We start from the raw sequence: 13535 nt of genomic DNA on the forward strand, positions 1-13535 counted from the left end.
TACTTTCTTCATTTATTAGTTCTGTGGACTTGACCAGTTACTTAAAATATCAACTTCATAAGGAAAGTGAGGGGACTACATTAAAATAATGTATGTGGGATACTTGACACCTAGTAACTATCTAATGCTTATTTCATTATCTTTCCCTGACAAGGAAGTGGCTCACATATCACAGTATTCAGAATACGTGATTACATATATTTTTTTTGTTTTTCTGTTTTGTTTTGTTTTTGTTTTTTTTCTTCCTGAGACAGAGTGTTACTGCGTCCCCCAGGCTGGAGTGCAGTGGCACGATCTTGGTTGACCTCAACGTCCAGTTCAAGCGATTCTCATACCTCAGCCTCCCAAGTAGCTGGATTACAGACATGAGCCATCAAGCCCAGCTAATTTTTGTAGTTTTTAGTAGAGACAGGGTTTCACCATGTTGGCCAGGCTAGTCTTGAACTCCTGACCTCAGGTGATCTGCCCGTCTCACACTCCCAAAGTGCTAGGATTACAGGCGTGAGCCACCGTGCCCAACCACATATGTTTTGAATGAATGATGTTCCTACTGAAATTAGCAGTTATTAGAATATTTTAGAAATTCATCATACATAATCATATGACCCCAAGACCCAGCATTACAATGTAACATTTTAAGTAAAAAGGACAATTATTTTATATTTTATTCATTCACCTTTTCTATGCTTTAATAAATCTTTTGCATAGGTAAACACATTTAGTTAGAGCTATAAGACAACATAGAAACAGACAAGAAATACATAAACATTCTGATTCTTCTCCAAATAACTATTTTGAGGAAACTCTTGACTATAAGTTACCTTTAGAAATACCTTAACCTCTTCTGCTCATACCGAAAACAATATGTGTAACCTTCAACTTTCAATAAAATCATTTTATAGTATAATTTATCTTGAACATCTTATACTCCATAAACCATTACTTCAAAAACAAAATTCTTCAAGTAATTCTACAAATAAATAGCAAATGTCATTGCACCTTAGTTTTATAACTTAAAATTTTTTCCATTACTTCAAACATTAGTTTCTTAAGTGAATTAATACAGTCTGGGCACATAACTACTCTTTCTCATAGAATGGTATTGGTCATCAAGATATTTTAATCTTATGTAAGGACAATTTCTGATACTGGGAACTTAATTATAATACTTTCTCCAAATTCGGGGAAAAGTGAGATGATTATAACACAGTTAGTTCTTAGTTACCTGAGTTAATTAAGAGGCCATTCTGGCAGGTAACTCCAGTAGGAACCTAAATTGTCTGACTCCTGAGATTTTTAAGAGGTCAGTTCCTCAGGCAGCCCTTTCTCAAGGATCTTAACTATATACTCTCCTTTCAGACCTTCTCACTGTTCAGGCTGTGCTGAACTGAAGGTGCCAACCTCTGGACAGGGGCCACAGTCCACAAAGTCCCTGTAGCAACAGTATGGTAGCTGAAGGATAGGATGCTTGATCAAGGAGAAAAAAAGGTGCTTTCAGGTGGGATTTCTGACTCAGGATCAAGGTAATAAGAGCTTTACTCTATGAGATGTAACAATGACAAAAGAATATTAAAATCTAAGGCTGTACAAGGCATTGTAAACAGCAGTGATCTTTCTCTTTCTTAGAAGTGTTAAAATCCGGTTGCACAAAAGAACATATATGATCTAGGACTGGAATAAAAATACCTGAGAAGTTATCTTTCTCTAGGCAACAAAGTAGTGTTATTTCTGCTTAGCAAAAGTTTGCCTATGCCTAGATTCATTTCTACCTTTTTTTTTTTGAAAAGTAGATTTTAACAAAATGGTCAACAAAATAATTATGGGTTTTAATGTTGGTTATATCAATTTATTACTAATTTTGGTCTTCCCATTAGCTTCCTCTATAAAAATGATGAGTATCTCAGTAGTAGGTACAATAGCTTTTAAAGATAATGTAGGCAGAATAATTCAGATAGAAACCATAAATAACCAGAAGGCAAAGTGAAGCATAATTGTCTTATGTGATGTTTACCCCAATTTATATCGTTATTCTTCTATCAATTTTTAGACTGTTAAAATAAAATCTTAACCTAAGCATTTCATGAGTCATTATAAAAGGTTCCAACCTTTAAAAATTATGAAAGGTTTAAAGACCTCATTAATAGAGTTAGAAATGTTTGCTATTATCCTACTGATCAACTTTGGTCTGTATTTTCTGGACCTCTTCAGGCCAAGAATAACAATCAGGTAGAATCTGGTCATAATCAGTACTATACATCTGGGAGCGGACAAATGCTTCTTTGTTTTGAGGTTCGGGATAAACTGTGGCTGTCTTTTCTTGGTATGCGTCTTTCACAATCTAGATATAAGAAAAGAATATTAATTATTTTAATAAATAGAGGTAATGGTGAGCCCATGTGAGTGGAAGTTTTTATCCATTTCAAAAACACTGTATATCTTATGTTTGCAAAAACATTAAGTGTTTTATAATAAAAGCACATATAAGCAATGAAGATGTAAGATGAAAATGCAATTATAAATCATATAGCGAGACAGAAAAATGACACCAGCAACTAAAGAAAGTGTGAATAGGTGAGGCTAATTCAAATACTATCATATCTGGACTTCTCAGAGAAGCCAGTGTTCAAAGTATTGTCATGACCTAACTGACAATTAACTTGAAATAAATACCTAAATAGTCCTGCTAAACTTGAACCTTGAATTTTCAAGAATCCTTATTCTGACCACAGCCTCCTACAAAATCTCTTCCTGTACCCCAGGGTCTCGTGATCCTGCTCAGCTAATCATTTGGACACCACAGTCAGGATCAGCACTCTTTGCCAGTGTCACAGAATCTCTTGTCATCATGTCCTGTGTTTCATGCATAATTCTAGTCCCTTGTCTGGGGACCCCTCAGAGCCGGCTTTCTCCTTTTGTGGCTGTGCATCCTAGAACCATGCAGTAAACTTTTTGTGGTGCTATATTTTTGCTAGTCTGTACATTATACTTTTTTCTCTCTTTTCTTAAAACTTCCTCTCGTGGTTCCCAAAAAGCAATTCTAAACCTTTCCACGTCTTCAAGTTTCCATTTGACTCTCATCACTCACTGGACAATCACATCATCACATCATATCGCAGGAGAAAATTTCAACTACTCAGAGAAAATGACCTTAATTTCCCTTTTGACCAACTCAAACTATCTCCTCAGTACCTTCATACATCTTCTCTTTCCCTACTTTCTTTTTTTTTTTTTGCGGCGGAGTCTCGCTCTGTCGCCCCGACTGGAGTGCAGTGGCCGGATCTCAGCTCACTGCAAGCTCCGCCTCCCGGGTTCACGCCATTCTCCTGCCTCAGCCTCCCAAGTAGCTGGGACTACAGGCGCCCGCCACCTCGCCCGGCTAGATTTTTGTATTTTTAGTAGAGACGGGGTTTCACCGGGTTAGCCAGGATGGTCTCGATCTCCTGACCTCGTGATCCGCCCGTCTCGGCCTCCCAAAGTGCTGGGATTACAGGCTTGAGCCACCGCGCCCGGCCCTCTTTCCCTACTTTCTTGAATGGATTCTCCTCATCAAACTTAATGACTTCATATATACTATTTAATTCACACCAGTTTTTGTTTGTTTGTTTTTGAGATGGAGTCACCCAGATTGGAGTGCAGTGGCACGATCTCAGCTCACTGCAACCTCCATCTCCTGGGTTCAAGCGATTCTCTGGCTGGGCGCAGTGGCTCATGCCTGTAATCCCAGTACTTTGGGAGGCTGGGGCAGGTGGATCACCTGAGGTCAGAAGTTCAAGACCAGCCTGACCAACATGGAGAAACCCCATCTCTACTAAAAATACAAAATTAGTCAGGCATGGTGGTGCATGCCTGTAACCCCAGCTACTTGGGAGGCTGAGGCAGGAGAATAACTTGAACCCAGGAGGCAGAGTTTGCCATGAGCCAAGATCACACCATTGTACTCCAGCCTGGGCAACAAGAGTGAAACTCCATCTCAAAAACAAAACAAAACAAAACAAAAACAAAAAAATAACCCAAGCGATTCTCCTGCCTCAGCCTCCCAAGCAGTTGGGATAACAGGCTCCCGCCACTACACCTGGCTAATTTTTGTACTTTTTTAGAAGAGAAGGGGTTTCGCCATGTTGGCCAGGCTGGTCTCAAAGTCCTAACTTGAGGTGATCCACCTGCCTTGGCCTCCCAAAATGCTGGGATTACAGGTGTGAGCCACCACGCCCAGTCTAATTCACACCAGTTCTTAAAATAACATTTATATGATTGACTTATTTTGATAAGTCTGATTTCAAAAAATATCAGAATGATTAAGTATCTCATCTCAATGTAAAACTATGCATTTATGAACAATTAAGGTTATGAGTACTGTGCTGTATTATGAAATGTCTATGAAAAAGCAGGAAACAATATGTATACTTCATAATTATAATAATGTTAGAAAATAAACAAATGAAAGACACAAAACAAACACAGGAAAAAACTAATGCTTATATTAGAAAAATAGGATATTGATTATTTTCCTTTTCTCTATTTGTTTTCCAAAGTGCCTATAATGTGGTATTATTACTTTTTAAACAGATTTATTGAGATATAATTCACACAAAGTTCAAGCATTTTAAGTGTACAACTAAATTATTTTTGTACATTTACTGAGCTGTGCAAGCATATCACCACATTCAGTTTTAGAATATCTTCATCACCCCAAAAGGATCCCTTGGGCCTGTTTAAGATGGCTATGTTAATTTTACAATAAAACACATTGTTTCATTACTGACATAGACTATGTGGAAATTCATCTCCTCTTTTTGCTCCCAGATATACCATAGAAATAACCCCGTCTCTCAGTGAAATCTGCACTTTCTCTGTCCTGTCAATGCCAAACTCTCTGACAGAGTGGCTTGTCTTTTATTGCTTTCCTAATTCTCTGACTTCCGAACCTCTTCTACATCTTGAAATTTCTTTTGTAAAAGTCTCTGATAACTTGTTAAGTACCAAATAAAAGTCTGCATCTATTTTTCTCTCCAGGATTTGGCTGTGTTGGTCACAATTTCCACTCCCATTCTGAAGTTGTCTCTTTCCTAATTCTTGACATGCTCAGTTTGGAGTCTCTTCTTAAAATCCTGACCAATTCTCTTCTTAACTGGCATCTTTCTTCTGTCTTCCAGACAGAATAATAAACTATATTCTATCCTCATTTTTCTTTCCTTTCCATATTTGCTGTCTTGGCAACTCCACCCACTCCTAGACATTCACCAGTTACCACATGCAGAAGATGCCCAGGTCTTTTATCTAGCCTCTCTTTAAGTTTCAATCATTTCTATCTACTTGATAAAATGGTACATTTGCATGTGCCATTGATACCTCAAACTTGCAGTCCACTTACATGATCTTCCTCTCTGAAGTTAGTTGGTTCTTTGTTCTAATTTCCCAATTTCTGTGTATGCACTCTGTATTCTTCCATTATTCTAGGTGTGATATCTGAATCTTTTGGCACTGCCTTGCTGTCCCCTGCTTTTATTCTCCTCTAATCATAAGCTAACTCCTTTGCATTTAAATCTCCAAAATGAACTTAAAATGATGATATGCTATTCAATATATTAATAATTTAAACTACTTAAAAACTAGCAGATACGTATTAGTAGAATATATGAACATACTTTTTCATAAATAGATAACCAAGCAGATTATTATGTAAAGGTTTTTGGAGAATTACTTCTTTTTTTAAGACTCTACCTTTAGTCAACAAGATAAATAATGATACGTGACTCTTAAATGGTGTTGTTCAGATAACTTGCTAATAGCTTAAGCTAGTGATTTTCAATCGTGAGCAATTTGGCCCCCAAGGGGATGCCTGGCAATGTCTGGAAACAGCTTTGGTTGATACAACTGAGCAGATGCTACTGACATCTAGTGGGCAGAGGCCAGGAATGCTGCTAAAGACTGTACAATGCCCAGGACAGCCCCATGACACTTACTGACCCAAAATGTCCACAACACTGAGGTAGAGAAACACCAATTTAAACATATAACTACTTTCATGGCTAAATTGTGTTCCCTCCACCCCAAATTCATTGTTGAAGCCCTAACCAATAGTACCTCAGAAAGTGAGTGTATTTAGAAATAGGACCTTTAAGGAGATTATTTAAAGTTAAAATGAGACCGTTAGAATGGTCTATAATCCGGTTTGACAGGTGTCCTTATAAGAAGGGGAAATTTGGACCCACAAGGGTGTACACACACAGAGAAAAGGCCACACGGGGACACAGAAAGAGGGCAGCCATCTGCCGGCCAAGGAGGGAGGCCTCAGAGGAAACCAAACCTGCAGACATCTTTTTCTTAGACTTCCAGCTCCCAGAATTATGAGAAAACAGTTTTCTGTTGTTTAAGCCTCACAGTCTGTGACTTAAATACTTAAAAACAGTTACTACATAACTGTTATCCCAGCCCAAGAAAACTAATACAATTACACTGCAAAAAAAAAAGTTCACTTATCGTCCAGTTTAGTTACAGAAAATTTCTGTCTTTGGGTTCTTCTTGGCTAACTCCTTCAGCAGCTCATCTGCCACCCCAATGGCTTTCAAGTTCTTTGCCCTCTTTATTTTGCCTTCCACCCAGTATTATCAGTTGTGATCTGTCATTTATGATGCCATATATCATAGTGACATGGATATAGATGGTGGTTCAAGGTCTAAATGTTACTCTACCATATCTGTAATATTTTGGTAATTATGACTAATGTGATATAGAAAAGAATAACTTTAAAAAGGTGAAGTGGGAGAAATCTGGCTGACAGAAACCCCTAATGAATTATTTAAATTTTAGGAGAAAAAACAATGGTAGAGAGGGAAATTAATTATTCAGCTCAATACTTCCATTATTCTCTGAGGAGCAAATGTAGCTCCTAAGTTCTACAGTGTCAGTGTGCCTCATTTCTCTGACTTCTGACATAGTGAGGTGATACAGATATATATTTCAAGGAAGCAGATTTTTAATATTTAAAAATGCATATTTAGCAAGAGAAGGAAGGAAAAATAATGAAGCTTGAACAAGAGTGGTTTTACCTTTTCTGCAATTTTCAGAGAAACATCTCTAATGGTATTCAAAGGAGGATAAAGCCGACCCTCTTCCAGGTGTTTATCTGACACTTGCTGAGCTATAACCTTATGAAAAAAAAGAAAGAAAAATAGTGTTGATACTTCACATGATACAATGTGGCAGGTATGCAAATAACAAAGTAAATGATTACATATAATGGTCCATATAAAAACCAGTTACATTAATATGATTATCTAATTTCATCCCCACTTCTATCGGCAAACAAACTAAGCCCAGAGAGGTGTGGTGGTGGTTGAGATCGCACAATTGGTGAAAAAGATGGGAATAGAATCTAGGTTTCCTTTTAGTCCACTTCGTTTTCTATTGTACCATGAAATGCTAGATACTTTCCAATTGATACATTAGGGGAACAAGGGGAAAGAAAAGAAAGAAAGAGGCAGATGATAGAGTAATGAAAATGGATCCTTGAAAGCAGAGGAGGACAGCTATCTGAGGTTGAGCATACCATTACTCCCAGCTCTGAGTCATATTCTTGTGCAAGAGGTAGAGCAAAAGACTGAGAAAGCTAGTTCAGAGTCTCACTACAAGTAGGATTTTAATTTTACAGACTCTGAATTATCTAAATCACCTAAATAGCCTCAATATTTGCTGTCCCCAAACCATTCCCTAGTTCCAAATCAAACAGTGTTAAATTTTGTATTGAACCCTAAGGCAGAGAGGGAGACTCAGTAACCCTGATGTTCTCTCCAGTTCTAAGACTTTGATTAAATTTCTAGATGGGGGCAAATCTAAATCAGTTTATACCTGGGCCTTTGTTCCATGAAAATGTGGATGCAGAGAGGGAGTATGAAACTTTCCTCTTTTGTAACATTTTAAATAATCAAATATTTATTTTTCAGTATATCTTTTAGATTTTTAAATCATGAAATTATTTCCAAAATATTATTTTTTTGCCCTCAGCAAATATATATGAACTGAACAAGCATAACACTACAGAGAAGCTAAAAAAAAGTGTTATTGTCCTTGAGAGATGTATAATTTAGTGAAACAGAGTATGGGAAGTAAAAGAGAACTCTGAAAGAGAAGACGGCTTAGGCTAAAGGTGAAATATGGGTGCTAAGAAATCTCAAGGAAGAGCAGTTCTGGAAGGCCTCATAGTACACAGTGGCTTGAAAGGCAAACCTACAAGAAAGCCTGGAGTTAGACAAACAGAAAGTGGGTAGGTATTCCAGACAAAAAAAAAAACAGAGTCAGACCAAAGGCAGAGACGTGCGTGAGCTGGACTCAGCACACCCAAGTGTGCTGTCCTGGGGCAGCAGAGGGTCTGGGTACAGAAATAAGGACTGGAGCATTATCAATGCCGAAAAAGGAGTTTGGAGTTAAATCCTGTCAGTGACTAAGGACTTCTGACCAGGGACAATTAGGCAGAGGTAAGATGGGGGAAGGGAGAGGGAGGTAAAGTTACTAGTATAGCTATTTGTTTGATTAGTATTGCTCTATATATTATACAAAATATTATAACATATAATTGTAGGGTGTTGACCATAATTTTATGATAAACTCATCATTTAACTCATTAATTTCTTGCCTTTTTAAGAGGATGTTTGCCCTAGAAGTGGTGAGGGTTCCAAACTTTAGGACAAAGAGACATTAACTATTCCACACTATCAGGAAGTCACCAAATAAGTGGGGCTTGCCATCTAGCTCAGAAGTGGAATCAGCCCTGCCAACCCCACAACCACAGCCATCCCCTTCCAGAAGACTGAGCTGATGAGAGGCAGGGAAATTTGCTGGAACCATGGTTTGGCCTACTGGGTAATGTAGTGGCTTTTTCCTCCCCTCTTCTTGGTGCATGCTACTCCTTCTTAAAGGCTTATGGTGTCCTCAAGGAAAGACTTGGGGGCATTGTGTTCCCCTAGTCAGCCTGAGCAGTTATAGATATGTGTACTTAAGCAGAGAAGAGAAGGGGAAAGGGAGAGCCAGACAGACAGGGTGGCTGTAAGCTGTATGCATTCCCATCAGTGGATCTGGTATGGGTACATGAGTTTCCAAGGTCAAGTGGCCACAGCAGAGGTGGCCCCTGCATCCCTGGAGACCTGAAGAAGTGTAAGGAAGCTAAGCTGAAGCCAGACATCCTACATCAGAGGGCCAGATTTGGACCCTGCAAGAGAGGATTAGAGGAGTTAATAATTGAGTTACTAAAAGAGATGTTTGCCCTTTTCCATGCTCTTCCTTGTCTCCAACACATTTGAAGAAGTAGGCTTTAACAAAAAGAGGGAGGAGGTTTCTCAGAGTCGAGCCAAACATTTCCCCACAAATTGCTCAAAGTGCTAGCATCAGAGAAAGAGTGAAAGAACAGATGGGTTTTCTCTACCTGCTACTGCAGGTCTCTCCTATTGCAAGGAGAGCACCTGACATTTGAATTGGATATAACATTTTGAACTGCACAGATGTTTAATTATTGTTCACTGATGTATTCCCAGCATCAGAATAATGCCTAGCATATGTTAGGTATTTAATTAAAAGAATATTAAAAGAATGAGTGAACTGAAAGTTATAGGCTCTTACCAAAATGTCACTAAGAGAAACAAGAGGGAGAGTCGGTGGAGAATGATTTAAAACAATGACTGGGGCAAAATAAAACCATTTTATGTTAATTGCTCCACTGCATTGAGACTTTTAAAAATTTTTGTTAATTCTTGTTCTGCAAAGGAGATGTGGCAGATTTAAATAACAATTTCTTAGATGTTAAAGCAACAACTTTTCTGGGTGTCAGGTATTGTTATTTAATTGGATAGAAAAAAATGAATAGCACAATGTTAAAAAGATGTCAGAGCATGGTGGTTGAAGGCTCAGGCTCTGGTGTAAGGTAGACCTGTGTTTGAATTCTAATTCCATCAATTACTATCTGTTTGCATTTGGGCAAATTAATTAACCTTTTTAGGCCTCGGTTTTATCATCAGTAATATAGGACTAATAATAGTTCCTAATTCATAAGGATTAAATGAAATAAATGCCAGCAAATAATTTACCACAGTGTCTGTCAGAAAAGTATTCAATGAAACTTAGCTATTTTGTTTTACATATGTATGTATGTATGTGAAACAGGCTCTCACTCAGATTGCCTAGGCTGGAGTGCAATGGCACGGTTTTGGCTCACTGCAACCCTCCGTCTCTCTGGGCTGGGTGATTCTCTGCCTCAGACTCCTGAGTAGCTGAGACTACAGGGGTGTGCCATCATGCCTAGCTAATTTTATTTTTTATTTATTTATATTTTTGTGTGTGTATTTTTTAGCAGAGACAGGTTTTCACCATGTTGGCCAGGCTGGTCTCAAACTCCTGAGCTCAAGCGATCCACCTGCCTTGGCCTTCCAAAGTGCTGGGATTACAGACGTGAGCCACCGTGCCTGGCCACTTATTTTGTTTTAAAACAGAACCAATAGGCAGCCCACATAGCCAAATGGAAGCAAAATAACTTTTGGTGTCAGATCTGGTTCTACAGTGTATAGATTGTTAGCTATTTGATTTGGGGGCAAGTTCTATAATCAATCAACTTCAAGTTGTTTCAACTATTTATATTATAATATGCGCATTCCACCCATAACCACCTGCACACTGCTGGCATTCAATGTCATTGTTTCTTCTCTAGGATGCTACACAAATGTTATTTTAAAGAGATTGAAGACAGTCACAGGATAGCTGAGTAAAGAAGAATCATTCTGAATCCTTACTCTCCATGTGTGACTGTCAAACAAAGAAGGAGCCAAAGAATTGTGAAACAAAATCAAGTAGCAAACAGGTGACCATGGGGAGATGCACTAAATGTAAGGAATTGATTCTAGGGGGAAAAAGAGGGGGCATGCAAGAGTCCTAGCCTGGCTCTCATTAATTACATCATTTATTTAAAAACTTTGCTGCCTTTGATGTGCTTTGGTTGTCTCTAATGACATTGTGGCTAATTTAAAATAATCTCTCTCTATTTAGTTCTAACATTGTTATGGCAGTTGGATTTCCAATTATCTTAAGCAAGGAAAAGGTTCCTCTAGATACTATTGTCCATGATGATTATCTAAAGGGTCCTCTGAGAAGATATCAGAAAGGAGTGGAGCAGGGCAGATGAGAAGACACCAGCCCATGATTCAGGAGGAGTGGTGTGAAGATAGGAGGCTGAGATTTGTCTCCCAGGTGTGAACAGGAGCTGAAGAGTCTATTCCCAGGATACACTATAGACCACACAGGGACAGGAGGGCTGATCACCAGAGGTCCAGAAGACTGTCTACAGTGCCAGGAAAGCCAAAAATCTCTTCATGATATAAAAATGTCCAGAAATATTCTTTGAGGTTGGTGCTAACCCATGACATTTCCAGTTCCATAAGAGATCCAACTAGTATTTTGACAATAATTCTAACAGTTATTAAATTTGTGGTTGCAAAACAAAAAATTCAGATATATCTCCTACATATTACTCTTGTTAACTACAAAATATAATCTAGACAAGAAGTACTTTTCTTCTTTTTGGGGCCATCTGGTAGTGAATGTCTGTGGTATTGTATTTATTCTTCTTGCTAAGATACATGAGTAGTTCTATTTAATCCTATTCAGAAAGTATTTACTAATTTTCTGCTTTGTGCCTAGCATTGTGCTAGATGCTACTGAAGTTTTAAAAGAAGTATATGGAAGACTCTCTGTCTTTAAAAAAGATAATCTACAGGCTGGGCACGGTGGCTCATGCCTGTAATCCCAGCACTGTGAGAGGCCAAGACGGGCAGATCACAAGGTCAAGAGATCGAGACCAGTCTGGCCAACATGGTGAAACCCCATCTCTACTAAAAATACAAACATTAGCTGGGTGTGGTGGCATGTGCCTTTAATCCCAGATACTTGGGAGGCTGAGGCAGGAGAATTGCTTGAACCAGGGAGTTGGAGGTTGCAGTGGGCCAAGATCACACCACTGCACTCCAGCCTGGTGACAGAGCGAGACTCCGTCTCAAAAGAAAAAAAAAAAAAAAAGATAATCTACAATTTAGTTATAAAGGCAACACCTAATCTTTTACAATAGGGAGCTCTCATGAGTGTATCATAACCAGAAATAAAATTAAATGTCAAAGTGTGTAATAAAGACAGCCATGACTAAGGAGAAAGATCAAGATGAGCTAGACTTGTCACAAAAAGATCCCAGGATGTGGTGGGATTTAAGCAGTACCGTAAAGGATGAGCTTAGCTCATTGGAGAATAATTCTCAGGTCTTTCCAGGCAAGATAAGAGATAAAGCAGTTACACAGGCATACATATGCATGGTGTGTTTGAAGGCTATGGGATGAGGGAGAATGGAAAGAATGTCAAGCTTCTAAGCTTTGCTGCCTGCTTGGAAAGGGGGTATCACTAACAAAAATGTGAATGCTGGGAGTGAAGAAAGATAAGTAAGGCTATCATAATGTTATGTTTAAGGACACAGTAGGGCGTGTCTGTGGAATTACCCAACAGGCAACTGGAGATATGGAAAAAGATGAGCATAGAGATGCACAGATTTGGCCACTACTAGAATGAAGATAATAGAAATAAATGAATGAATGAGATCTTCGAAAGCATAAGAAAAAGAAAAGAAAAAACTGGTAACAAAAAATGAATGCTAGAAAAAAACCTCTTACTTAAAAGGGAGATGAAAACGAGACAAAGAAAATAATGAGTGGGGACATAATTGAGATGATATAAAAACAGAATATTGTGTTGAAGCCTAAGAGAAAACCAGTAGAAAGGCCAAAAGATACAGCCAGAGAGATCACTAGCTATGATAAGAATTAGTGATGTGGTATGTTGACAACACCACATTTTTTTTTCCTTCAAACTGTTTTTGGGTAGTGATTATTACTTTTCTTGGAGAGTAAACTGAAAATATTTTTCATGGAATTTGTCACTAGAGGGTGCTAGAGTTATTTAGGAAGGAAAACACTGCCTACTACAAGTAACCAAAACTCTGATGTGGCTATTCTAAAAGACAATGATGACATTTTCCTTAATGCAAAAACAACTTTTACAGGCTCTCTTAGTAATTACACATCCATTTATGTTTAACAAGATTTTCTGAGTTAAAGAAAACCTGAGACATCAGCTGGAACACTTTTTAATACAGTGAAGAAAACGACAGGAGAACATTGTTGCTTCCAAGCATCTGTTCTCATAGAATGACGCCAGGCGCTAGCCACCATTATTATGTTCCTTTAGATCACATCAGTAACATAAGAATCTTTGTCTACATTCTTGGGGTTCCTCTTCACAATGGAAAAAATATTTGCAGGATAAAAATATTTGAATATCAATCAAGTTCTTTGGATCAGTTCAGCTGCAAAGGTTTAATCGTAAGAGGAGAAATTCACTCAAGTTTCTCATCCACAAATGGTAACTTGTTCAAATCTGAAAATATGATATCAACCTGATGAACATTCTGATTAACAAAAGCTCATGATTACAAATATATGCCCAATCACTGTATC

General features: G+C 38.2%; 1 protein-coding gene across 3 annotated transcripts in view; it reads right to left on the bottom strand.

Moving 5' to 3' along the window:
* Positions 1–662: 662 nt before the first annotated feature.
* The window catches only part of ME1 (malic enzyme 1, NADP(+)-dependent, cytosolic), a 235038-nt gene continuing 222165 nt past the window's right edge, over positions 663–13535 (bottom strand). For 2 of the 3 annotated variants that reach the window (XM_011953475.1, XM_011953473.1), the window contains 2 exons: positions 7050–7148; positions 663–2338 (listed from right to left, as the gene is read on the bottom strand). In XM_011953475.1, the coding sequence (XP_011808865.1) occupies positions 2168–2338; positions 7050–7148 (270 nt within the window). In that variant the 3' untranslated portion in view covers positions 663–2167. The remainder of the gene's footprint in view (positions 2339–7049; positions 7149–13535) is intronic. The other variant, XM_011953474.1, reaches the window with a different exon arrangement.

This window comes from Colobus angolensis, unplaced genomic scaffold (genome assembly GCF_000951035.1).
Source record: "Colobus angolensis palliatus isolate OR3802 unplaced genomic scaffold, Cang.pa_1.0 Scaffold362, whole genome shotgun sequence".
NCBI lineage: Eukaryota > Metazoa > Chordata > Mammalia > Primates > Cercopithecidae > Colobus > Colobus angolensis.